General features: G+C 43.0%; 1 protein-coding gene across 1 annotated transcript in view; it reads left to right on the top strand.

Annotated features, from left to right (window-relative positions):
• Positions 1-1,144: 1,144 nt before the first annotated feature.
• CC2D2B (coiled-coil and C2 domain containing 2B) overlaps positions 1,145-26,575 on the top strand; it is a gene marked incomplete at both ends in the record, with an annotated part of 66,592 nt that continues 41,161 nt past the window's right edge. The window contains 15 exons of the mRNA XM_080913326.1: positions 1,145-1,186; positions 4,823-4,880; positions 5,892-5,956; positions 6,784-6,849; positions 8,775-8,858; positions 13,746-13,944; positions 14,096-14,232; positions 14,335-14,463; positions 17,104-17,313; positions 18,607-18,704; positions 19,245-19,385; positions 21,820-21,922; positions 22,137-22,255; positions 25,241-25,418; positions 26,250-26,400. Of these exons, the coding sequence (XP_080769452.1) occupies positions 1,145-1,186; positions 4,823-4,880; positions 5,892-5,956; positions 6,784-6,849; positions 8,775-8,858; positions 13,746-13,944; positions 14,096-14,232; positions 14,335-14,463; positions 17,104-17,313; positions 18,607-18,704; positions 19,245-19,385; positions 21,820-21,922; positions 22,137-22,255; positions 25,241-25,418; positions 26,250-26,400 (1,780 nt within the window). The remainder of the gene's footprint in view (positions 1,187-4,822; positions 4,881-5,891; positions 5,957-6,783; positions 6,850-8,774; positions 8,859-13,745; positions 13,945-14,095; positions 14,233-14,334; positions 14,464-17,103; positions 17,314-18,606; positions 18,705-19,244; positions 19,386-21,819; positions 21,923-22,136; positions 22,256-25,240; positions 25,419-26,249; positions 26,401-26,575) is intronic.

Here is a 26,575-nt window from a genome sequence, read left to right as displayed (position 1 = left end):
TTATGACTTCATAAAATTGTATGGAATAGTTGGATAGATAGATTGAAGATAGATAGATAGATAGATTGATTGAAGATAGATAGTTAGATAGATAGACAGACAGATGTCACTTTCATTTGTTGATGGGTATGTAGGCTTCATATGTTGGATATTGTGACTAGTGCTACAGTAAACATGGATAAGCAAGTATCTCTGTTAAAACACCAGCTTAGATTCCTCTGGGCACATATCCAAGAGTGATACCGTTGTGTGACACTATTCCTGCTGAGATGAATTCATCCAGATAGGTAACTGATGACAGAGCAAAGTAAGGATGCCACAACATGGAGCTTGGTGAAACAATGACTTAGTTGGGGTTACTTAAAGACCCAGACACAGCTGTATCACCAAAACCTACACCAGAATGGGGGGCATCTCTGCAGTATACAGTACAACTTGCTAGACAAGTTGGAAAGTGCCGGTCTGCAGTCCCTACACTTATATAAGCTTGGAAAGGAGGGGCCTAGTGCTTCTGGTCAGTTTCAGGAACTTTCTGAATCTTTCCAATTGCTTACTTCCAGAGTCGGAATGAGCTTCCACGCTTTCACTTTCCTTTAAAATATCCCGTGCTCTAAGGAGCTTCTATCCTAGATGAAAGTTTTTATCTCAGAGGAAATTGCTACATGAGACAAATACCAAAATTTCTATTAAAGATTAAAAGCTGAGAAAACATAAGTAATAAACATTAATGGTACTAATTATTTCTTTTGTATCTTTATATCAGCATAGTGAGACATCTCAGAGCAAAATGACAATATTTTTCATCTTGCTTTTTGTAGCTCTTTTGAATTTTATTCTTTTTGTTTTTTAAATGTGTATGTATGTTTTGCCTACAGGCATGTCTTGTGGACCATGTGCATGCACTGCACAGAGGGGCCAGAAGGAGGCACTAGATGCTTGGGGACTGGAGTTAAAGAAGGTTGTGAGCTGCCATGTGGGCGCTGGGAAGTCAAACCTGGGTCCTCTGGAAGAGCAGCCGTGTTCTTGACTGCTGAGCCATCTCTCCAGCCCCTACTGTGCTTTTTAATCCTGTCATAACCATCTTGTTTTAATAACATGGTTTCTCATTCTTCTTCATTTAGAAGGTGAAAATAAAAGAGTCATCATGAAGAAAATTTCAAAAAGAAGAGAAGAGATTTTTAGAAAGGTAAAGTATTAATGAAAAATTTGAGGGCCTTTACAAATACAGGTTTTTATAGCATTTTACCGAGACGCATGGTTTCTTGAAAACCGTTCATTCCGTTACCTTTATGCTCTGTGCTGTGCATTCCGATTTTTAAGCAGTTTGGACGTAAACAACACGGATTTGGTAGCACTGATGAGTAACAGGCTTACGGAGGTCACTGGAAGCATCCCCGGCTTCCTCCCAGGCAACGGGAATTCATCCTATGAGTCCATCTGCTGAAGGCCATTTCTTCACAGGAACAGCGCAGCAGTTAACATAGTGTGCAAAATGTCTTTGGCTTTGGTTTTGTCTTTTTCGAGACAGGGTTTTTCTTTATCACACTGTCTGTTCTGGAACTCAGTCTGTAGACCAGGCTGGCCTTGAATTCACAGAGATCCACCTGCCTTTGCCTCCTGAGTATGGGATTATAGGTGTGCACCACCGTGCCTGGCTGCAAATGTCTTCGATAGGTTGACTTGAGTTGGGTCTATACCGGAAACAGAATAGCTGGAACGTACTGTGGTTGCATCTTCAGGTTTTCTCGAAGAGTCTGCTTACCACTTCCCCTAGTGTCTGCCCGAGTTTTCCCTCCCCACCAGTGCATGAGAGTTCTTCATTCTCCACATCCCCAAAGCCTGATTTTGTTGCTGTTCGCTCTCTCACGATGACCATTCTGGATAGAATCTCTGCCACTTTTAACTTACATTTCCCTGGTGGCTGGAAGTTTCAAGCGCTTTTCCAGATACTGGTCCGAAAGCCACGATTCTTGTTTTGAAAGCTGTTGAGAGGACCAAGCCTCTGCCAGCTGGATGATCAGGGGACTGGTGTGCAACTTTACAGTCCTTTACCTCTAGGCTGTCTTTCCTCTGCCAGTTGTTTCCTGTGCAGCCTTCTGATGTCACATAATCCCATCACTCTATTCTGGCGATCATTTTCTCTTCTGTTGGGGTCCTTTTCAGAAAGTCTTTGCCTGTGCCTCTATCTTGAAATGTTTGTCCATGTTTTCTAGAAAAGCCCAACAGTTTGTCTCACAGTTTAAAAGTTACACTAAGGTCTTTGATCTACTTGGAGTTGATCTTTGAGCAAAGGAAGAGACGAGGATCATTCTGTATATAAACATATAGTTTTCCCAGCATCATTTAATTAAGATGTTGTCTTTTTTTTTTTTGTAATGTACGTTTTGACACCTCTTTCAAAAACTGGGCAGCTCCAGCTATATGGGTTTATAGCTGGACCCTGAGTCCACATTGGGAGACTGAGGAAACTCTGCTCTGAGGTCAGCCAAGGGTAGTAGCAGCCATGAGAGCAGCAGGGCAGATGCACTCACCTCAAGAAGAGAAGCAAAAGCTGTGACTTTGGCTCACCTTATATCAGACCCAAGCTAATGCTGGAAGATGCTACTGACATTTGAGAAGGGACTTTCCCCTCAGTTAATCTTTCTGGGAACCACCTCAATGACCCACCCAACGGACATGCCTGCTTCTTATTTCAAGCTGACAACCAAGATTAACCATTGAAAGGGCTTAGCAACCTTGTTTATTTTTTCAAGGAATCAACTCCTTGTGTGATTGATTCTGTGTATTGTTCTTTTAGTCTTCATCTTATTAATTTCTGATGCCCGATCTATCTCTGCTAACAATCTTTACAACTGGCTGGTTCTTGTTTTCCTAAGACCTTGAAGTAAATCAACACGTTATTTATTTGGGACTTCTCTGATTTAAAGACTTCTATGTAAACCTATGGGCCTTTACATCTGGAAATCTCCCTTAGCCACATCCTAAGGGTTGGGTAAACTGCTGTTGTTTTAAGTGGACTCTAGGGATGTTTCCATGTCCTCCCTGCATTCTCCAAGGACACACTGTTTCTTTGAGAGAGTACAGTTCCATCTTTCATGGTTGGTGATGTCATGGCTTCGGCTGCTGTCAAAGGCAAGTCTCCTCCATGATGGGACAATACAAGGAATTATTTTGATCCTTCTGTCTTTGCCAAGGCTTTAATGAGCTCAGGACAAGCGGACGACTGAAAATCAAAAGCAGGACCTAAAAACCCAGACAGAAGATACCAACAAGCGGCAAAGTGAAGAATGCCGTGTCCTCACAGCACTTGCTCTGAGTTGGGATGTACATCTCTCTGTCCTCCCCTTGGCTGTCCGCTAACACTAGCTCTGTGGGTGGGTGGAGGGCTGCCAGCCCCCTTAATTTAAACGAGTCAGAATGCCCTCCCCACTTAGCAATGTTTGATAAAATCGTTGTACATTAAAGCTAGGTCTCTTCAGCAGTCTCTTCTTGCCAAGGTCAGTAATCTTCTGTGGTCTCAGAAGTCACCATGCTGCCTTACGTTGTCTTGTGGGGGCTGTGAATGACGAGAAGGGGGCATATCAGCTCATGGTGACCTTATTCAGGAGTTTTAACTGTGACAAAAGAGTCACTGGCCGACTTTGAAATTCTCCCATAAAGCCTGTTGACTAGATTCTTGTTATATTAATTTTTAAAAATCAGGATCACATTGATAGTCTGCTTTGATTTTCAACAAAAGTCCATTCTTTAGTAATTTAATGCATGCATGTATGTATATGTTTGTATGTGTGTGTATTCGTACATACAGACGCATGTCATAGCATACCTATGGAGGTTGGAGGACAACTTGTAGGAATTGGGTCTTTTGTTCTACCGCGTGGGTCCCAGGGATAGAACTCAGGTAGTCAGCATTAGTGACAAGCACTTCCCCCACTGAGCTATCTCACCAGCCCCTGAATCCACGTTTTTAACACAATCATGAAGCTAATCTTTACCCTTTCACCTTTTCCATTCCAGCTTCAGGCTATTTTGGTCAGCAGGAACATTTTTTTTTCAAGAGTCTTTGCTAGTATATATCTCAAATTTAAAGTTTAGAACAAACTCAGAGTCCAAACCACTAGAGCGTGAGAACCGTTACTCTACAAGGCTGAGAGCTCTGAGAATCTGCAAATGTTCACCTTCACGGACTGAAAAACAACAACGGCACTCAGCCCCTCCTACCAGGAGGGAGCTAGAATGTATTTTTCATGTTTGAGAGGGAAGTCAGAGGCAGACACACATATTTTGGAGGCCATGCCTACACACACTCACCAAAGCCTTGAGTACACTTGCCTTTTTGTGATGGGGAGCAGGGTGGCCACTGAAGAGACAGGGGAGGGGACAGTTAAGAATCAAAGGCCATGGATAGTTTTCAGGAAGGAAGGTGTCTGCATTGTCAAGTACTACAGAGAAATCCCCCAAGCAATGACACCCATGGGGCGTTGGATTTTTAAAGTACTTCTACACATGTTTAATTTCACCAGGCTTTTCTAGAAGATTCAGGAGACACTTGGCACACAAGTACAAAGAACTAAGTCTCAGTCAGACTTTGTCACTTAAAGGTTTTCTTTTGTTTGTTTGCTTTTTTTGAGATTTCAGGTGGCAATGATTTAATTTTAAAATCAATCATTTTTAAAGAATTCATGTAAGTTAGAACATAGTTCAAGTTTGAGCAAAAGAGAGTGAGTGGATGTTGTAGAAGATAATGTTCAGACCGACTGACTAAGACAAGCTGTTCTGTAACCGCCAGATGCAGCCTAACCTTCCCTGCTTTCCTCCACAGATGTCAGAAGCAGCAAACAGCAGCACAGAAGAAATAATGGACAGGCGTCTGTCAAAAGGTTCTCCTGTAGTGTGCCACAACTCTGATGCCCTTGGGCTTTCGTTTTTAAGAATGCAATGATTACTTCCACCCCAGCATTCTAGAGCGTAAACATGAACTAGGCTTCCTACATGGTATCAAATGGGCCCAAGGGAATACATAGAAAGGGAACTCACGATGTTCATTTTCTCCAAGAAATTGAACTCTCACGATGTTCTACTTTCTCCATTAATTGTATACATGGAGGAGTCACAGGTGCCTGAGACTGGGTTAGACCTTAGGTATGTGTACTGAGACTGGGTTAGACCTTAGGTATGTGTGCTGAGACTGGGTTAGACCTTAGGTATGTGTAGATGTAGAACCTGCTTCATAAGACCTCTTGTGGCTTAGCTCTAGCCTTACTCCTTATTCCAACCAGAGCAACTTATGAGTTCTCAACAGGAGCAGGAGGAAAAAAGGCCAACTCAAGAGAACGCAGCCAATTCATCTTCCTTTTCTAAAAACTGTATTGAGAACTGTACAACTCCCGTCTTTCTCAGTCCATCCTATGAGTACACACATAGCTTGGAATATTTCCAAGCTTTTGTTTTCTGCCTTTTCACTCCCACGCTTCCATTTTAACAACAACACGGCATGGCTTTGATACTAGTTCATGTCCCAGGGAATTCTACACAGAATACGAAAGCTCCCAAGGAGTTTCTTTCTAACAAGAAAACAGCATCAGAGGTGGTTTGTCTGAGCTGTTCCATGCTTTGCTTGGATGATACCCAATGGAGCAGCAAGGGAAGGTGACAAAGGACAGAGAAGGGGTTGCTAAGGGAACACTGTTTACTGTAATCCTGATGAGAAGGGGGAAGAGGTGCAGGCTTGTAAGTGCTCCCGGGACTGTGGCCTTAAGTCTCTCTGCTCCTCACGATGGCTAGGCATACTTGCTGCTGAGATACACAATGAATGTTTTCACTGTCACTTGGTTAATTATGGTGAAGTAATGTGAACCCCATGTAATGCTGACGCCTTGCTTTAAATGCAGAAGAAAATCGAAACATAACAGAGACACTGAGAGGCAAAGTAAGAGAAAAACTAAAAAATGCTAAGGTAATGCTTTTAATTGCTTTCTTCTGTTCTCAGAATGACTGCTTTAAGTGGAACAGGGATCATAACACCTTTTTAATGTTAAGAAAGAACCGAGGTTGTCTTAATACGCTACAATTTCAAAAAGCTTCACCTTCTCACCTGTTTTGTTTTTTTTTTCTTTTCTTCTATTTCCTTTTTCTTTTATGTTTTAATACCCTATCACATTAAAAGTTTCAACTGCTGTAATGAAATGCCATGACAAAAAAGCCAGTTGGGAAGCAAGGGATGCATTGGGCTTACCCTTTCTATCACTGTTCATCAGTGAAAGAAGTCAGGACAGGAACTCAAGCAAGGCAGGCGCCTGGAGGAGTTCTGCTCACTAGCTTGCCTCCGTGGCTTGCTCAGCCTGCTTTCTTTATAGCATCCAGGACCACCAGCCCAGAGGGTATCACCACCCACAATGGGCTGGGTCTTCTCCCATCATCACCAATTAAGAAAATTCCCTACAGGTTTGTCTACAGCCAGATCTTATGGAAGCAGTTTCTCAACCTAGGCTTCCTCTTCTCCAATGGCTCTAGCTTGGGTCAAGCTGACATAAGAGTAGCCACCAGGTCACACATGCCCTTCATGATATTAAACCTAACCTGAGAAAAGTCAATCTGGTTACAGTAATATATATGACATTTCAGGTAAAGATAAATGTGTGTGTGTGTGTGTGTGTGTGTGTGTGTGTGTGTGTGTGTAAACACACCATTAAAATCATTGAAGAAATTTTTATTTTCATCCATTATGGAGAGAAGACATACGTGTTCACGTATGCTGATTTTCTGTAAACTTTTGTGTTCCAGATCAGTCAAGGTGAAAAGTCCTCAGCCGAGCTGCTCACTGATACAAAGACTTACCGATGGTCTAAGGTGAGTAAATTTCTTTAAAATAGTTTTAAAAACATCTTTATGGAGGTAGGTAGGACTTACACAACAAAAGTTCACCCCCTTTTTAGCTTATAATTAATTCAATGGCTTTTGGTTAAACTGCAGGACTGTGTGGTTGACACCACAATGCAGTTTTAGGTCATCTGCATCCTCCCATAAAAAGAAGCCTCATGCCCAATTCAATCCCTATCTCCCCATGGCATCGCTTATCCTAGTAAATTATAATAAGATAAACGTAAGTACCATAAATGTCTACAGTTTTTGTGAACAGATAGTAACCCATGAACTGGGCGTCTCCAGATGGCTGGTGGTTAGGGGTCCACCAGAGAAGCATGACAGGAAATCAATCATGGCATACCTGAAGAAGCAAGCCAGAGAAAATATCTGACTCAGCAAAGTGGGGCAGTAACTGTAAAGTCCCGCCCACAACAGGAGTTAGCTGGCAGTTTGTGATTGGAAACTCCTGTTTGTGTTCCTGGCATAGTCCTCACCACACTGAATCGGGTTTCCGTTTGCTTGCTGGGGAACCGGGAGCTCGGCAATCACACGAGAACCTGCCAGTTAGTTATTCTAACGGCATTTGAGAAGCTCACAAACGTACTGTTTATGTGCAGTTGCATGCTTGAAATGACCCAGATTTGGGGCGTGTTAGAGGACAGGCTGAGTTGCTGTAACAAATTCATAAGGAAATTAATTAAGTAATTAAGCCCCAAAATGTCTGCCTTAAGACAGCGGTTCTATGCCTCTCCAGTTTACCAGTTCATTTTCTCAGGCTGTTGGGTCCCTCAACACATCTCATCTCGCCTGTGAGTCCTCGGCACAAAGCTCCACTCTTCTCCCTTGCTAGACAAACTGGAAAGAAAGAAATGAATGGCAGGTTGTGGAGTTGTGTGTGTGTGTGTGTGCTTAACAAAACAGACGTGCAAATTGTGCATATCATTTCTAGTCAGTCCAGTTAGCGGTGGGCTCGATGATTAGAATTCGAGGACACTGCCGGGAACTGGTCGCTTTGCCGTAAGTATGTGGGCTAGTGAGCTTTGCAGCTATTACAACACAGGGATTCTTCACACATGTGGTGCACACAAACTCACATAGGCACACACTCATACATGAATATGAAAATGAAAATTAACTACAGATACTAAGAATTCCCATCCTAAATATCCGTGTGTGTATGCAGGAAGCAGGGGATAAGCGGAGGGAGTGGGCAGTTTGTATGTGCAGAAGGCAGCTAGAGTCTAGACAGAAACAAATTACAAGGTAAATCTTCACATTTTGTGTGCTTTGAAATTGTTTGATTCCTAGAGCGACTTTTGCTTTTTCCCGGAAGTGAGTCCCCTCTAGCTTTCTCTTAAGGCAGCTGTAGATGCATGAGGAAGAAGTGGTGTTTTTTTTTTTAAAGAATTTGAATTTGCAGTATACAAGACTAAAAGAGGCCTTATTTATGAATGAGTCTGTAACAAAGAATTTGCCACCAAATATTGTGGGACTAGGATGGCGAGGTGTGCGTGTGGGGGGTGTGAGCACATGTCCACAAGAACCCTTGGACATGGAGGACAGTGATCGGAGGCAGCGTTTTTATTAAATGAGAAATAATCCTCTAAGTGCTCAGGTTAGGGTGAGAGAGCAGAGAAGGAGCTTTTGGCTTTGTTCTATTTTGGTTCTCACGAAAGCTACCAAAACAATTAAGTAAATAAATAAATAAATAAATAAATAAATAAAAGATAAAAGGTGAAAGGCAACGAATCAGAGCTCAGTGTAAACGAGCTGATAAAGTAACTACTGTGCCGTTTCCTACTTGCTAATAAGCTGCCATCTGCCACATATGGAAAAGTGTCCCTTCCCTTGCATGCAGACAGGATGTATCCATAGCGTTAACCACTGGCCTGCTGCTGTTTCACCCACAGACTGAAGTCTTGCTGGACGAAGGGCTTTCATTTTTCATCCTGAGTGGAGAAGAAGATCCAGCAGTGAGCCGGTCTTCGCGGCAGGTTGGGTTTGTGCCTCCACTTGACAGCTTTGCTCTCTCCCAAACCAGCTATTTGTAAAGGCATAGGATGAGAGTTGGACAGGAAAGGGATTCATGTGTGTGTGTGTGTGTGTGTGCGTGCGCGCGCGCGCATGCGTGTGTGTGATGAGGGTCTTTTCCTGTAACTCAGCTTTGGCCTGGAACTCTAGACTCCCCCACTCAGCCTCCTGATGTCCAGATGGTGGCGTGCACCCTCATGTCTGGTTTGGAAGTTAGATGAAAATTTCATTATTAAGCCTTTCTTCTCTCTTGGAGTTGAGCTGCCCATTATAATACCCAGCACTGACAGAGCGCTTCCTGGACGTTCAGTGATGTACTAGATGATCAAAATGAATCCCGTTAGCCGATGCTCACAGGTGGCGAAAGCGCTCGCCATGCACATGTGAGAGACCCGAGTTTGATTTCAGAACCCAGGTAAAAAAAGAAACCAGGTATGGTGACATGCATGTGTCGTACTGGTACTCCGGAGAGGCAGGATTCTGGAGATCCAGCCTAGCCTACGTGGCAAATTCCAGGCCAATTAGAGACTGTCTCAGACTGTCTCTCAGAAGATGGAGCAGACAACACCCAAGGCTGTCCTTGGCCTTGACTCTCATGCGCACCCATGCACACCCCCACATGCACACACATACCCAAAGCTGGGAGACAATATTGTTGGTATTCTGTAGATAAGGAAACTAAGGCGGGAGAGTTGAACATCCACGCAGCACGGAAGTGTGGGTATCAGTTCCTCAGCCTGTGCTCTGTTGTGTCTTGTCCTTATCTAAACAGGTGTCTTCTCACGTTGTGGTCCCCATTACCCCTCAGGTCTCTCCAGCTTTTGTTCCTGCCCATCAGCTGCAGACCCCTCTGTTCTCTTTCATCTTCCTGTTTCTTCTCAAACTAGCGCACACTCGCCTCAGCTGGTTGCTGTTTCGTGCCAGCCCCATTTCCGCCCCAGCCCCCCAGTTCCTTCCTCATCCCTCTTCCCCACCCCCCTTGCCCATTCATCCATCTCTTTCTTACTGTCTGCCCTGTTCCATGACTTTCTCCAAGCGCCTGCACCTTTGTGTTTTCTCGGGGCCCTGTTGCCCTGACACGGCTGCTCCCAATTCTCCCATCTCTCTGTGTATCACCCAATTCCCGAGGTCTGGGTCCACCCTGCCCTCTCCAGTTCTCCCCATTCTATTTCTCTGTGACTCTTTTACTGATTTTGTTGGTGTTGGGTTTTTTTCCCCACCCCCAGGATAAAAATTGTCTGCCGACAGCTGTTCATTGTTGAGCAATGAGGCCAGCCTGAGCTGCCTAGTGAGACCCTGTCTTGGAAAATAAAACCAACAAAGCCCTCAGAACATCTATAAAACTTTACCTTTAAAAAACTTGAACAAATAAAACAAACACCACTCAGAACCTTAATACAGACATAAGAATGGAAATATAAACACCGTGTGAAACTCTCTGTCCTACCATTTTTCACAATGCTCTCTCTGCGCATGCACCCACAGCGCAGATAACAGAACGCTCATTGACAGAGAGAACCAGCCAGTGCCGTTTCCTTTTTCCTGGTGCTTCTCCAGCCGGACTCTGGTGATACCATGTTGGTTTCTGTGTCAATCTCACGCCTCAGACCTAGTTCCTCACAGGTCTGCAGGTTCAGCTTTCACACTTCACGTTTAAAACTGGAGTTTCTGTGCCTTCCCGGGTGCCACCCTGCTGTAAGCCATCAGAGAATCTCACCTGGATCGATGCCAAGCCTTTTCCACACTCCTACCCCACCCATCCTTATCCCCACCCCCAAATTCACTGTGCACTCAGAGTAATCCTGTCACAAGAGATAGACCATTCTCCCACTTAACCCTGTCTGAGAGTTTTCCGGCTCACTTATGAGGAGAGCAAAGGTCTTTTTAGCATCCCCTGGGGTCCCCACAACCCAGCTCTCATTTATTCTGTTTTCCTCCTCTGCCACCCAACCCAGCCACAGGGCTCCCTCCTGCTCCTCACTTATGGCCCCATCTTGCCTTAGGGCATTACAATTACTTACCTGCCCTGAGAACTCCTCTCTTACTTCTACACTGTATCCCTCGCCACCTTAGGGACTCTATTTGAATGACACATGATTAAAAATGTTATGTCTAAAAGTGCCATCTAAAATAATAGCCCCAATTCTCTGAGCCCAGAGTTTCTTGTGCCTTTACCCTGCTTTATTTTTCTTCATAATTTTTAGTACTGCCCAATAGAGATTTATTTTCTTCTTGGAGTGCATCAGGTACTCAATATCCAAATATCAAAAATATTTTTTTTTCAATTCTTCCCAAGATCTTAAATACAGAGAAAGCCAGCTTACTGTCCAGGATTTTGAGATATAGGTTAAGGGGTAGGACTTTCTGGAGAAGGAGGAAACTCTGTCTCTGTCCTTCCCACACAGTGGAATGCAGGAGCCAGGTTCTCTGCACAGACACTTTTTCTTCTTAAAGAGCAAGTATGAGAGAAGTCAAGCAAAGGCTGAGGCCCCAGGCCGAGAGGGACATGCTGGAGTTCTATGAACGCAACTTGGAACAAGCTGGGAATGCTATCTTTCTGCCAGAAGGCCATGGAAAGCTACTGTCCCTGTCACACCAACAAATCTCTTTTACAAGGGGCTGAATTCAAGTGTGGCTCCTTCCTGCCGAGAAGAAGGTCCAGCTTCATCCGTGAACCTAAGGTGAAGTCTGAGGATGCTTTCAGAAGGTTCTGGTGATGGCCGCGTAGACAGGGAAGGATGCTCCTTCGAGATAGGACAGCATCTCCTCTTGTTATATGATGCTCATTTATGTCCATCTACATCTTCTCAGCTTGGACTCCACCCCCCAGCAGCTGCCAGCACAAGGAATGTTCTGCTGTGCGCTGCTTACTGAAAACCAGGAAGGTGACCATTTGGGAGCAGAGCTGGATTGGATGAGACGAGAAAGAGGTGGGCAGACGGTGCTTATACTGAGTCAAGATTGCACCTTAGCCCAAACTGAAAACAAAGACCGCTGGTACAGTCCACAAACATGCCTGTAGTCAAAACACCAGACTGGGGAGCCCGCTGTCCTTAGCCATCAGGATTGAGAACCCTGGCCTACACCAGTGGTGTAGAGGAACACTGCACGGGAGCACCAGCTGGGGCAAAGGACCTTTCATGCCTCTAGTTGGTGATCAGAGTATTTAAGGGGCTCCCCTCTGTGGAGACTGCCCCAAATTTTACCATTATACCTTGTTTGAATCCCAAAAAGACACCACGAAGATGGCTGCTTGTAAAATATTCCTGTGATTCCATAAAAGAGATAGGAAAGCGGGAACGACGGCAGGACTTGACAGGAACCCAAGCGATGCCCAACTGTGTTTCAGTTCACACAGGAAGGACTGGGAGAGGAGGGGAAAGAGGAAGAAGGTGGAGAAGAACACAACAAAGGCTGTGTTTTTAAAAAATGTCATTATGAGTTGGGTGTTCGGGCTTTAATCACAGTGCTCAGGAGGCAGAGGCAAGTACCCCAGGCCAGACTGACCTACACAGTGAATTCCAGGACAGCCAGGACTGCCCAGAGAAACCTGGTGTATAAATAAACAAACAAACAAACAAATAAATAAGAAAAAGAAAAATGTCATCATGTATAAATAATTCTTGAACCCCCAACTCTAAAATACTTGCAAAAAGTGTTGTCAGGATTGGTCAAAGAGCAGGTGAGGGTTTGTAGTCCCAAGAATTCCGTGATCCAGCTGTGCCAGCACCTGCTGCTTGCACACACCGTTTGTGTTGGGTGTGCAACTCACAGCAGCCTATAGGAGACTGAAGCAGGGGAGTCTGGGAAATCTTTTCTTCTAGGTCAGTGTAGGCTACAAAGTGAATCTCGCTCTGGCTAGAGCAACATGAGGAGCCACTCTTAAAAACCAAACACAAATAAAAATGAGTCTTCAATCTATTTTATGACTTACCCTAAGTATATATTTTTAGAATTGAGAGTCTTTTTAAATGCATGATATGTTTGGATGACACTTTGTTCAATACACAAAGATTTTAAATTATGTAGTCATCTGAAACAATTGAATTTATCCAGTGTTTGTGAGGAGATCCATACTCCTGTGAGAGAGGAATTTATCAACAATAATATATATTTTTTCATACTGATACTCAGATTTTAAAAACTACTTTTATAAATAAGCCTATATGTCAGAATTTCACTGTAACCCCTTGGCCGTAGACTTCTTTCTTCCCTCATTATTTTCTCTTAAAAACTTTGTAGAAAATAGAAATACTTTGTAGAAAGTTTCTCTACTTTTTAGATAGTGCTGCTTTGGAAGGTTTGAAGACCACGTGGGTCTTCCCATTTCAGGCCTGTGCCTGAGCCTTTTTGCTGGGGCAGGAGGAGCCCAAGTTATCAATCATCCTGTTTCAGCAACATTCACTGGAGAATTGAACAGTGAGCTATGCGAAATATCACGTAACACTAAACTTAAATGAGTTCCTCTTTATCTGGTGAAACCTTATTTATTAATAGTTTCAGCTAGCATTTTTTAAAGATTATTTATTTTATTTTATTTTGTTTTATTTTTTTTAATATGAGTACACTGTAGCTGTCTTCAGACAGACCAGAAGAGGGCATCAGATCCCATTACAGATGGTTGTGAGCCACCATGTGGATGGTGGGAACTGAACTCAGGACCTTTGCAAGAGCAGTCAGTGCTCTTAACCACTGAGCCATCTCTCCAACCCCTTCAGCTAGCATTGATCTGGGCTAAATGAATTGGAAGGCCACAGTGAGGACCCAGAATGAGCCATTCATATGCCCACCTACCTACCGGTCATGGGGGGAAAGCATGCACACCGACTTTTATTTTTGATATTCAACAGAAAACAGTAAGTGAGAGTTTCTTCAAGCACTCCGAATCTGGCGACAGTTTCCAAAATGCTGCTGAAGGCCAAGATGAGGATTTTATGGAAGAAGTAATTTTAGCTGATTTATTTGAAGTGAAACCTGCAGAGTATGAAGATGACCAGGAACAGACACAGAAGCAGGAGGCAAATGTTTTTGTGCCGAGTAGTTCTCCAGGTAACACAGTCCTCTGAAGTACCCACGTCACGGGTGCACCGTGTGGTAGGGCACCCACCTCTGGGCCTGTCGGAGCAGTAAAGGGTGTTGATCTGTGTAATTGTCCCCCCACTGTGGTCTTGAAAGTGATTATCTAAGCTTTGTCATTAAGTGGCCAGCCAGCGGAAACTGCCGAAGGGCATGCTGCCTCGCATCTTAGAAGACGAAGGATTCTACGTTCAGAAAAAGCCGGAGACGTATGAAAAGATCCGCAACAAAATGGAAAATCGCCTTCTCAGCCTGCAGGAGGCAAGTATACCAGCCTACGAGTTAAGCCAGTAGCAGACAGCATATGGCGTTTATTTTTTAGTGACGGACTCGGCTACTGTGTTTTGTGCCTGCCTCTGATAGGGAAAATGTTGGTTTGAAGAAAGTGGAGAAATAATGTCATTACCTTCGCCAATTAGGCAGTCTTGGAATTTCAGGCTATGCAAGAGCAAGGAATGTTTGAATCCAGCACTGAAGACTATACACAGAAAGGTAAGCAACAGCGATCTGCTCGTAATAATCTTTGGATAACGGCTCTTGCATCATCAACTATAACATGCTTTTATGGCTTTATTTCACTTTCTAAGGATACTGTCATAGAATAGTTAACCTTAGATAAAAATGTTCAGGAGTCTTTAAGATTATTGAGGTCTACTTAATGATGGGAAATGCTCAGATAAAATGTGATGTGAAAACCATAATACAGAATTTGTATGATTCTCACTTTGTGTATAAAAAAGCACCAAATGAACAGTATTCAAGGAAACCACCATTTTTCACTCTTAGCTCTGTGGATCACTCTTTCCCTGTTAGTTTGTCCATTTCACATAAGTGGAGTCATAAAAAGTTACTCCATTGGGCAGATTTTCTGCAGAATCAATAGGAAGATGTACTCTCATGTAGTAATACTGTGTAGACAGATGGATGAATCCATAACTCCTGATAATGATTTTATAGAATTCCTAAATTTACACAAGTAATTTTAAGCCCTCTATAGAATAAAAGCTGCAAATAGAGCTCTGTAAACCTTCATGTGTCATGGGATAATTTCACTAGAAATAGAAAGCAGGCATGGGACAAATTTATGACCAAAGAAAACATTCCTTCTAAGTTAGATGTGAGTCTGGTAACTAAAGGTAGTAAACTAGGAACAGACAATTTATTCTAGATGCAAGGACAGAAAATAAAATATTGACTGGTTAATCTATACAAAATGTCAAAACTAAAGAGACACAGCCAGATGATTTGTCTTTAGACAAATCTATGACAAAAATTATTTGCCTTAAATTTACTATGAATTTATTGGAATATAGAAGTATTTAAAAAACAGTGTAATCAATTTTCCTGCTGTAATGTCTCTGCCTAATAGTTGTATGAGATAAGTTTTACGGAAAATACAAAAACCAGGAACCATAATAAAATGACAGCGCAGCTTTCTTGAGCTCCATCCAGTATGTGTATGTATGTCTGCGTTTTCTTTTGTCTCTGGTTCACAAAGGTTAACAAACATTGAGACTGTCACCTGGCCAGTGAGGGGCCCTTGAGCCAACAAGAGTCTAGTAACTAACTTTTTCTCTTCATCCCCTGCTGCTCTAAGCAGGAGTTAATTGCCAGAAACCAGTGGCTTTTAGCCACAGAATAGCAAGACAGAGTCAGATTTCCAGAGGCCAGCAGCTTCTGGCCCCCAGAACAGTAAAGAAGAGTTATAAGGCCAGAGCCTTTGGTCCTCATTAGACCCTCAGCAGTATCCGACTCTGCCAGGGCTGGCTCTCGGCTTCTTGGTCAAATTTTTGTTTAAGTATCGTAGCATCACTGACAATGTAAGCTTCAAAGTTTACTGAGGCTCCCAATTCTTCTGTAGGGAGCACATGTGATAATGACCACGCTGGCATTATCCCAAGACAGGACAGCGTGTCATGGCAAGAGGCAGGAAGCATACACAACAGAGACAAACAAGTTTTTACAGCTGATGACACATGCTTGAGATAAGCAGTTAATCCATTTGTCCTGCCTAGGTTTTTGTCAATTTGACACACGCTGGAGTTATCTGGGATAAGGGACCCCAAACTGAGACAATGCCTTTATCAGATTGCCTGTGGGGGCACATGGGCCCCATAAACCCTTTCCTCTCTAGGTCGTGGTCTTCATTACAGCAATAGAAGCAGGACAAGGCACCGTTAATTGCAGGCAGCTACTATTCAGAAGTTAATATATTCATGAGAAAAGCAGACTAATAACCTTCTAAAGTCTCACTTGGTCCAACTTTTAAATAACCCCCAATAACAATCAAACTTCACTGTGAGTTTCAGAAGGAAAAGCCCCTTTCAAATCCCCAGCAGTAGATTTGTTATACCAGACAGATTCAGAGGGAAGGCTCAGTACCATCCTTCTGAGGTGGATTCGGTCCTGTTAGATTAGTCATGTACATGCTAAGGAACTCACAGTCTCTCTCAAACTGCATTACTAAAAATCAGCCACACATAGTCAGACATACATGTTTAAACTGAAAACAACAGATTAAGGCATAGATGAACAATTTTGCAAATAATCTAAGACCTCTAGACTGAAAGAATTATAATTGAGGTTCAGTCTAATATCCAAGTAGAGATAGTGTTTTGTACAGAGAGGGATGGTGTCCTTAGACCACTTAGAACCTGGGTTCTTTTGAAGGGAGTTTTCAGACGATCACTAGTATGTTCACTTTATAAATAATGCTTTAATAGACAGAAAATTCCATTTAACTTTGACTCACAAGACAAAAGCCCTTAATGCAGAAGTTGTAATACAATTTGCCATGGTGTTCCTTATAAAACATTATTTTGGGTCTTGTAAATTGAAAATCTGGTATTCATATAAACAGTAATGATGTAGATGACAACTATTTATAGCAAGATGACTGAGGTGCTGTGTTAAATATAATAAGCTGTTCCAATAAAAAATAAAAATGTAATAACAACCTATTTTATTAAGTCAAGAGCCTAAATACATTTCAAAGATGACCCACCTGCTGCTTTTACAATTCTGTAGCTCTGGGATTGAATGAACCTGGCATGCTATTTTATATGGAAAAGCTACTTCTGGTTTCAAAGGCAACAGCATCAAATTACCTCAGTGCATACTTTTCTTTAAAAGGCAGTGAAGTCTGACATGGGGTGCTGCTTTAGAAACAGAATGGATGGCCAAAGGGACATGTACCAATTAGACCTTAACATCGTGGGCTTACAGTTCAGCCATCACCCTCTCTTCAATCAAGAACAAGTCCTGTGTGCCAGGCTGCTCCATCTCTGTGAGTCTTTCCAGGACAGACAGAAGCAGAGCTTATCCCAGTTGCTCTATGAGAAGGTGAGGGGGCTCTCAAGGATCCAACACTTAACAGAGGGAGAGGATGCTCTTGCTATAGAGCAAGTATCAAAGAGCACTGTCCTTCAGTGCTTCAATGTTTAACCCGTTAGAACAGTGACTTGAGAGCAAAATGGAAGGTCTGATTTGTTGGGACATCTCAAGCCTGCTGAGGCCATCCTTTAGTCTAGCTGTTCTCAATCTGTGGGTCATGGCCCCTTTGTGGGTAGAATGACTCTTTCATAGGGTTTACGTAAGAGCATTGGAAAACACATATTTACATTATAATTCTTACAGTAAAATGACAGTTATGAAGTAGCAATGAAAATAATTTTATGGCTGGGGGAGGGGTCACCACAACAGGAGGAGCTGTACTGAAAGGTCACAGCAACAGGAAGGTTGAAGACCACTACATTAGTCAGCGCTGTTCTTGACTCTATGAGTCAAGAACATTCAAAATGACAGTGACGTTAAGAGGCACCACTTGTAAGTGCTGCAGTTTAGCTTTTCTGACTAAAAGGAATAGCAGCCATGAGCCTCCTGTGACACGGAAGCAGCTTCTTCTGAGGGTGACAAATCTAACCAGTCATCTGCAGATATCAGGAGGGGAGGCATAAATTCTGAAGAAGCAACAGAGATGTATCTTCTCCTCTCATCTAAGCCTTCTTGGGGTTCTTGGTACCCAAGCATTTTGGTAATGTTCTAGAAAATTTTCTAGAATGTTCTAGTAAAAAAAATTAGTAGGTCTCACTCACCCAAGTATGCTTAAAATGAAAGAGTACGTCATTTCACTAACTATGCAATGTCAGCATCTCAAAAAGTTGTATCTGAATTGTACCTTAACAAGTGTCTGCTTGTTAAATACAAGTGTAGCCTGCTGTGGTGGTGCACACCTAGGGTACCAGTTCTGGGAGGCTGAAAGAGGAAAATAGCTTTGAGTTTGAGACCAGCCTGGGATAGATGGTGAAACCTTTTAAAAATACATACAAGTCCTGAAATCCTAGATGTGACTGCCTCTGCCTCCCATATGCATGTTCTACCACTGCCTGGCAAAGATCTGTCTCTACACTTATGTACTATTATACATGTAAGGGCTATTTCTTCCCCTCACAGATTGGTCTAGTCTTACTTTGTTTTCATTGCTAAAATTAATTATTAAATTACCAAAGGCAATAGGACAGAATCTACACTCATGTGATTATGTTGCACACATGTGGTCTTCAGTCTCAGTAGATGAGTTAGGGTGACAGTCACAGGTCTATGAAATACAGAAGTATCCTCTTTTCTGGATTGCAGCTGAGAGCCCTGAAGGATGCTACCAAACTAGCAAGCAAAAACCTGGAATTGAGCCAGTTTACCAGAAAATCATTACAAGATTATTATCAGCAGATAAGGTAGGTTTTAAGTGAGTCCTGCATGAATCAAACATTACTGAGTAACTCCTTTAGAAGTTGTAAATGCTTTGGGATATACACACGTGTGTGATTTGAAAAACTGGGACTTCCTAGACTTTAGGAGATTACAGAAGTGTTGCCAGCCTTTCCTTAAGACTCATGTTTGTGTAGAAACATTTCATAGAACTACGGTGAGAAAACACTGGTAGGTTTACTATCCATTGATAAAAGAGTACTTGATGAGAAACTTCCCAGAATTCCAGAGGAGAAAGTCTGGATCTGAGAAGCAGATAACCGAGAAGGAAACTAAGAATGCTTTTGAATTGTGATTAAAAAAAAAAAAAAAACCTTTGCAAAGTCCATTCCTACTGGGCTCTCAGTTGATGGAAGACAAGCATCCTAAGATGGAGGTTTCGGATGTGGGTAAAGTGGGGAGAGGGGATTGGTTCAGTCCAACACATTCTACGGTGCTCCATGTGCCCCCCAGTTCTTACAGTTCTAATCTAGCAGCCCACCGTTGGCCTGCAATTACTTCCCCAGTGACACGAAGCAGCTGTATGACGCTGAACGTGAAAAGGACCACTCCCTGCTGCACAGTGTCTTACAGACTTGGAAACAGATAAAATCCCTCCGGCAAAAGCAAGGGTTCACAAGCACCCCAGTAAAGCTGCAGTTTCATAGGTAAGTGGCCTCTCTATCTGTGTTTATTGGTCTCTGAGGAAGTCCTGTGAATACTGAGAATTCACACTAACTAGGAAAGGATGGCCAGAAACATAACTACTTCACATACTCAATAAAGGCCCGTATCTTGAATATATAAACAAATCTTACAGCTCAGCTAGAAAGCAGCTTAATTTAAAAGTGGCCAAGACATGGACCAGAAGGTCAGTGGATGGAAGATGAACACATGAAAATGTGCTTAGCAACATGCCAGAGAGAAATGCAAGTTAAAGCTGCAATGCAACACTATTAGCATGTGAGTTCAAGTGGCTAAAATGAAAGTCATTAACAAACGCTACCAAGGACGCTGTGCAGAAAAAATCTCCACTCATTGCTGATGGGGCACAAAGGTGGTTCACATTCTCACAAAGTTGAAATATGAGCCCCTCCATCATACTCCACATATTTAATGTGGGGAAACATAAGTAATTAGATTAGGTTATAAAAGTGTATCTACTAAATGGGAATTCTAATTGGGAATTATGTAAGCTGTTTATGAACTCCAGAGAAATAACCAGATCCCTCCTGACAACCCTTTGTCCTGCATCTATCTTTCCCAAAACTGGTAAGGGTGAGTGTAGTTTTGAGCCACTAGGGAAGGGACGTTTACGGTTGTTCTTCTATGAGTACAGCAGCTTTTAACAAAGGTCTTAACAGATTCTAAAACCAAGCCCAGCATGGAATTTCGCCTTAAACCCCTGAATCAATAGGAGCTTAAACTTGCTTCTAATCTTTTAAAGCAACTGGACATGCCCACACACCATAAATTAGAGGAACAAGAACACCATAAGGCTGCTTAGGAACTGTGGCCTTGAGTAACACAGTACATGTTCACCAAGTCTTATCCCCACTAGGTCTCATGTCCAGTCCTACCAGAGGCTCTCAGAGCCATTATAGATCTTCTAACAGACTCGGGCTGGGACTTGCCTCTCCATGGCGCTTTTGCTTAGAAAGCCCTGAACTAGACCTCAATGTGTCAGTGACTAGGTTGGTCCTAGCAGAGCCCCAGTGATCCTAAATTGGAGCACTTGAGTTTAAGCATTAAAGCATCATTCAGATCAACCAGAAAAGAAACATGTTTAATGCTCCCTGAGAATTCCTCTTCCTGTCGAAGTTTGCTGTTCTTGTACCAGCAACCAACATGATCCCGGTAGATTCTAACTGAGCGAGACTCGAGGGAAGACTGGACTTACAACAAAAAAGCTCGGCCATTCCCTGGCTCCTTCCAGTGTTTCACTGGGGCACAGAATCTGTGCTCCTTAATAGCCCTAAATAAGGTAGTTGAGCAAATACTTAGAAATGAAATGTGGAAGCTGGTAGCACAGAATTACTAATTAATGCGACCAGGACAGGGGTGAGACCAGGAGAGGTTCAAGGACGGACACTTGAGAAGTGGCTGTAAGTGGCTCAAAAAGAAGAAACCAAACACAAGGCAGAGGAACACCAGTGAGCCCTTCATATTCAACCATGGTGCACTGCGTGCCCAGCAGGTAAGAATATCTAACCATGCCCAACACTTCTAACACGCGGATTGAATCTCTGAGGTTGAGGAAAACGGCAGTCCCAGCTAAAGCATGTTTTATAAAGTGGCTGAGATGAGCCAGCAAGAAATTGAATCTAAAGCTGGTCATCTTATTCAGGCTGGAAACCCACCTTGTCAAGTGTTAGCATCACTTCGTTGAGCTTAGAGAGAGCTGGGCTGCTGCGGTGGCTCAGTGGGTAGTGTCACATCCTGCCAAGTGAGACAATCTGAGTTCAGTTCCCAGAGCCCATGTGGTAGAAAGAGAACTACGCCAGTGTGTGATCTCCACATGTATACTGTGATGTTCATGTGTGTGAGCCCCCCCCCAATGAATAAACATTTGTAAAAATGAATCCAAACCACAACACTAGTAAACACAGAGAACTCGGGTTCAGACAGATCAGCAATTTTCAACCTGTGGGTCACAACCCCTTTAAAGTGTTTGCTAATGTAAGGTTCCATGATGCTGTCTTTGTACTCTTTTGACTTATTTCACAAGTAGTTTTGATCAGCTACTTTCACCAAGCACTGGGGATACAGCTGTGAAAATGTATTGCCCCAGCCCTTATGAATCTGGCCAACAGTAACCCAAACAGTCCATCCAGCACTTGCTGTGGGTGCGCCAGCCCCGGTGATGAGCCGGTGCACATGCTTGCTGTCACTGGCCACCTACCTCTACACCAGGTTGTTTGCACAGCTTAAGCCATGAGAGACAAAAAGGAGATGGGCAGATGTGTGGCTTTTACCCTCCAGTTCATGAATCACCCCACCCCTGGCGACTTTCTTCATTCTCTTTCAAAATGTAGAACTCCAACAACTCCCAAGTTACCTGCATCTCTTCTGCTCTGAACAATTTTATTTGTTGTTGATTAGGATAAAAAGGAACACGTGGGATGAGCAGAACCAAGTGGGAGTGTCAGAAGAACCAGGGGGCGAAAGTGAAGAAACACCATTTCAGAAGGAAGACACACAGAAGGTGTGTAGTGTGCACGTGTGTACGTGTGTGTGTGTGTGTGTGTGTGTATGTGTGTATGTGTGTATGTGTGCACACGCACACACACATGTGTGATGAGACTTGTTAGACTCTGGTCTAAAGAGTTGGACTGTCTCATTGCTTGACATGCTTCTTGGGGTTCTTGACAGACACCAGACAAGTACAGACTATATGTCCTTCTGTCTTTGGTTTCTAGACTCTCCCCCATCCAGCCCCAGACCCTGAAGGATCAGAAGATGAAAGAACAAAGCCAACCACTCTGGTGCCACAGCTTTCTTTCACAGCAGAATTGACAAACGTATCCAAGTGTTCATTGTAAGCACCGTAGAGAAATGCCTCTCTATCGCCGTTCCCAACTGCATGGCTCCTAACAACCACAACAGGTTTCTCGAGGACCCTGCCACACTTGCATTTATACATTGTCACATTTCACTGTCCCCGTAGCTAAGTGGAGTGCAATAGTATCCTCATCTTGGAAGGGGGAGAGTTTATTCTAATGGAAGATAAAAGTTGCTCCCGGCCACGTATCAAATGCATTCCCAAGGGGGGACACTAACCATTTTAACTTGCCATAAAACCTGTACTGTCTGATACAGTAGTAAGTTCTATACCTTGTCATGGTAGTGTTCTTATTCGGGTAGGGACGGGGGCTACAAAGCCACCATTAAAGCAGATTACATCGTCACCATGATCATTATAGAACATCTAGTGTTTATGAAAACTGTTCCATGTCAGGAAGGCCCCTTGGACAGTTTCTTTCTTTGACAGTACAAATTTCATTTCTTCTGGGATCTTCTTCCTTGCCTAGGACATTCTGCATACACATATATAATATTCATTTTTCTCATCCACTAGGCTTATGGATTCCGTCTCCCACAAATAGGATATTGCAGTATAGTGCACTGAACTGCATCTAGTTTCCTATGCCTTCATCCCAGAGGAGGCAGGATGATTCCATCTTGGAGTATTGTGAATGTATCACTTAGCACAGAGTTGGAACATGGATGGTACCCAGTGAATATTTACATTTATAAACAGTTAGATGGATGCTTACAGGGAAGGGCGAACACAAAGAGTAGCCGAGAGAAGGACACAGTTAGCACCACCCTTTTCTGAGTAGAGCGGTACAGCAGCAAAGCTGCCTTTTTTATTTGTCCCTTAAATGAGGACCCAAGATCATTTATTGAGTAAAACATGTACAAAATGCCCATCAAAAATAAGGCAAGGAAATGAACCATGAAAAGAAATTGGAGAGCATGTTGGAGGGGCCACAATAAAAACACTGCCAACATGACTGCTTCACTTAGGGGGAAGGCTCTTACTGTGAATGAGAGAGAGAAAATGTCCAGAGGCATCTGGAAGACTTCAGAGAAAGAGCAGGCTGACATGGCCAGGGCTGTCTATGACAGGAGATGGAGCTCCAGAGAGTAGAGAAAAGATGGAGGGGCTAATCATGCAGATGTGGTTGGTTTTTGTTTGTTTGTTTCTGTTGTTGTTGGGTTTTTTCCCCCCAGAGGTAGGGTTTCTTTGTATAGCCCAGGCTGGCCTTGAACTCACAGAGATCTGCCTGCCTCTGGCTTCCATGTGCTGGGATTAAAGGCATGCACCACCATGCCCTTAGAGTCGGGGTAATGGAATTATACAGATGTAAAGGAGGATGATTAGATTAGATTAAAGAAGGATAGTGGGAGGGTTCCTTCCCGGGATGGGTAAACCCATTTCAAAAGTTCCCGTGGAATGCTGGCTTATAACCATCAGAAATCCTCCTATAGGCCATCTTGAGCTTATTTCTAGACACATGGAGAGCCTGAAATCTGGCAGAGGGAAAAAGGATCTGCATGTCAGAAAACCTAGAAAAGTCATGGTGGGATTAAGGGAAAAATACAAGAAATACAGCCTTCCAAAGCAGTTGCCATCAGATGGTGTGGCTGCCTGCTTCACAGATCAAAATCAGTCCTTCAGAAAGGAGAAAAATGTTCATGCCAAGGCCAGAAATGGAAAGCATAGAAATAAGGGAAGGATTAAATGATGTGGAAACTTAAGGGTTCTTTAGAGAGTCAGTTGTGTTGGATGGTGTTTTGCCATTTTCTGTGATTTGAAGTATGACACGTAAGCTTGCCATTGGGCAGCTGGGGGAAGAGGAAAGCCTGGGAAGCAAGCTCCTGGGAGGCCACCTCAGATAAGAGCCTAGCCCAGGGACCAGCCTTGATACATTAATGCAGTGGCCACAAGATGGCTTTTGAGTTACACAAAAATGGTTTCTGAGTTATACAATATTTTATTTTATTTTCCTAACACACAATCCTTTTGTGAGTTTGTTGTTAAAATTGCTTTCAGAGGACACAGAACAGCTTTCTCTGGAGTAACTGGGAAGAATAGAAGCGACAAAGAGAAGGTTGAAGAAATATGTTTGTTCCCTCACATTCTGAGAGGGTTACAAGAAAATGGGCCGGCAAGCAATGGGAAGAAAAACTTGGCCCATAAGCTGAGGAGGGCAGAAGTTAGAGAAAAGTTTTAGGCCTAGGCTTACCCCAGTAACAGCTCTAAGATCAAGCCGTAATCCTCACTGGGTCAGGTGCTTTGCTGAAAACATAAAAACCTGGGTTTGGGGAATAAATTAGGTATAGAGAAGACTGGAACTGCCTGTCACCCTCTGGGTGATTTTATGACCAGCAAGTGTTTCCATAGCAGCCTTAGGAAGGTGACATAGTGTCTCACCTATTGTAGGCTTCTCTGTGGTCCTGCAGGAAAGGGACAAACACAACCTGAAGCCTAAGGGATTTACAACTTATTTAACAGAGAAGAACAAAGGTGTGCTTGTGTGTGTGTGTGTGTATGTGTGTGTGTGTGTGTGTGTGTGTGTGTGTGTGTGTGTGTGTGTGTGAGAGAGAGAGAGAGAGAGAGAGAGAGAGAGAGAGAGAGAGAGAGAGTTGTTGATGATGGTATAAGCTCTCCACTTCTATGCCAAAGCTTCCTCCTTCCTACTCTTATACGTCTCCTGGTAGGTGCGAGACTTTATTTATGATATATGACTTGGCAGAATTAACAGCAGAACCTTGATTTCAGTTTCTTCCTGTTTTTGAATGTGTGTCTTTCTTCAAAAACAATTGACTGTAAAGAGGATGTTTTTATTATGACAAATATATTTATGGTGCTATTTGACTGAAAGGTAGAATTTATCTTCTGAAATGGTCATTATTTTATCTCTTAAAAACATCCTAAGATAATTAAGGGGGAAACAACATCTTACATTGTCTCTGCTTTTGTAGGGCATTTAATGATTTGTTTGATTCTTTTTAGATATGAGCAAAAGAGGAGAGCCAAAATGCAGAAGCTTAAATACTTTATCAAAATATTTTACAATGATAAACAGGTTTCCTGCACCTCGGTGTCTCCCCTACAGTTTGATTTTAAAATCATGTTTCAACAAATTTTTAACATTCAGCTGATATACTGGCCCGAAACGATCTGCTTGGAGGTATCCTGTTGTCATTTATGTTTGTCCTGTTTCATGCTGCACGTGTGTCATTTTCTCTTGTTGCCATCTGTTATACGTGGGTAGGCTCTTTCCTTTACATTAAGGAATGTCGGCTTCCTATAGTTAGCAATCTATTTACGGTTAAGAAATGCAAAACCCACCTCAGTTACGGCCTTTCATGCCATAAGTATAAAACTGTGTGTGGATGTTCCACATAATCCTGTCCCATTAACATTCCTGCCAGTTTGGACACGCAGCGCTGCTGATCACTGAGCAAACGGTTGGCGCTGCAGTAAGCCAGAGAGCTACTGTGGTTGCCATGACTACTCATTCCCCAGACCCAATTGGGTGGCTTCTGTCTCTAGCCAGTCTCTTCTTCCTCATCCCCCTTTTCTCTTCTTGATGTTATTCTTGGATCCCATTAAGGAACCAGGTAGGTGAACATACAACAGACACCCCCCACCCTGCCCCCCCGCCAATCTTTTAGGCTCCCATGTTTGAACACTTCGTCTGCCATTAGTAGCTCTATCTAGGAAGGCCCTGGGGGTAGAATCTTTTTTGGAGGAAGTGAGTCAATGTAAAATATTAAACTGAGGTTTTTCTGGCCTGTCTCAACTCCCTGTTCTTGCCCTGCTTTTACGTGCAGTTACAGTGTGACCTACCAGATTCCTGTTCCTGGCTTAACTGTGTGACTGAAATGTAATAGGAGAGTGCTCTTTTCATTACAGTATTTTTCAAAAATGATTCAAATGAGTTATTGGGAGTTCTGTTTTTTTCCATTGTTTCTGTCTTACATTTTGGTGAGTTGTCAACCATTTGTTTTATATTCAGGTTTATGAAATAAGTAAAAGGTCAAGTTTACTGGTTAAATTGTATCTGCCTTTACCTAACAAGACAGAACTGAAAGGCAAGACTGTCCTGGAATATACAGAATTTAGTTCCGACAAACTGGTCATGCCTATGGACGGAGGCGTAGGAAGCAGTGAGTTTGTTTCAATTTTCCTCTCTGTGCCTCTTTTTGATGTGTACCAAATGCTAGGTATCCTAGCCGGGTGTTCCGAACAAAAATTTTCCTGGGGAGATGCAACACACATCTGTTCACCCTACATAAGGAGCCATGATAGACCAAAGTATGGGTACCACCACAGCCCAGTTTT

Source organism: Micromys minutus (assembly GCF_963924665.1).
Source record: "Micromys minutus genome assembly, chromosome: 2".
Taxonomy (NCBI): domain Eukaryota; kingdom Metazoa; phylum Chordata; class Mammalia; order Rodentia; family Muridae; genus Micromys; species Micromys minutus.
This window is presented reverse-complemented; position numbering and strand designations above follow the sequence as displayed.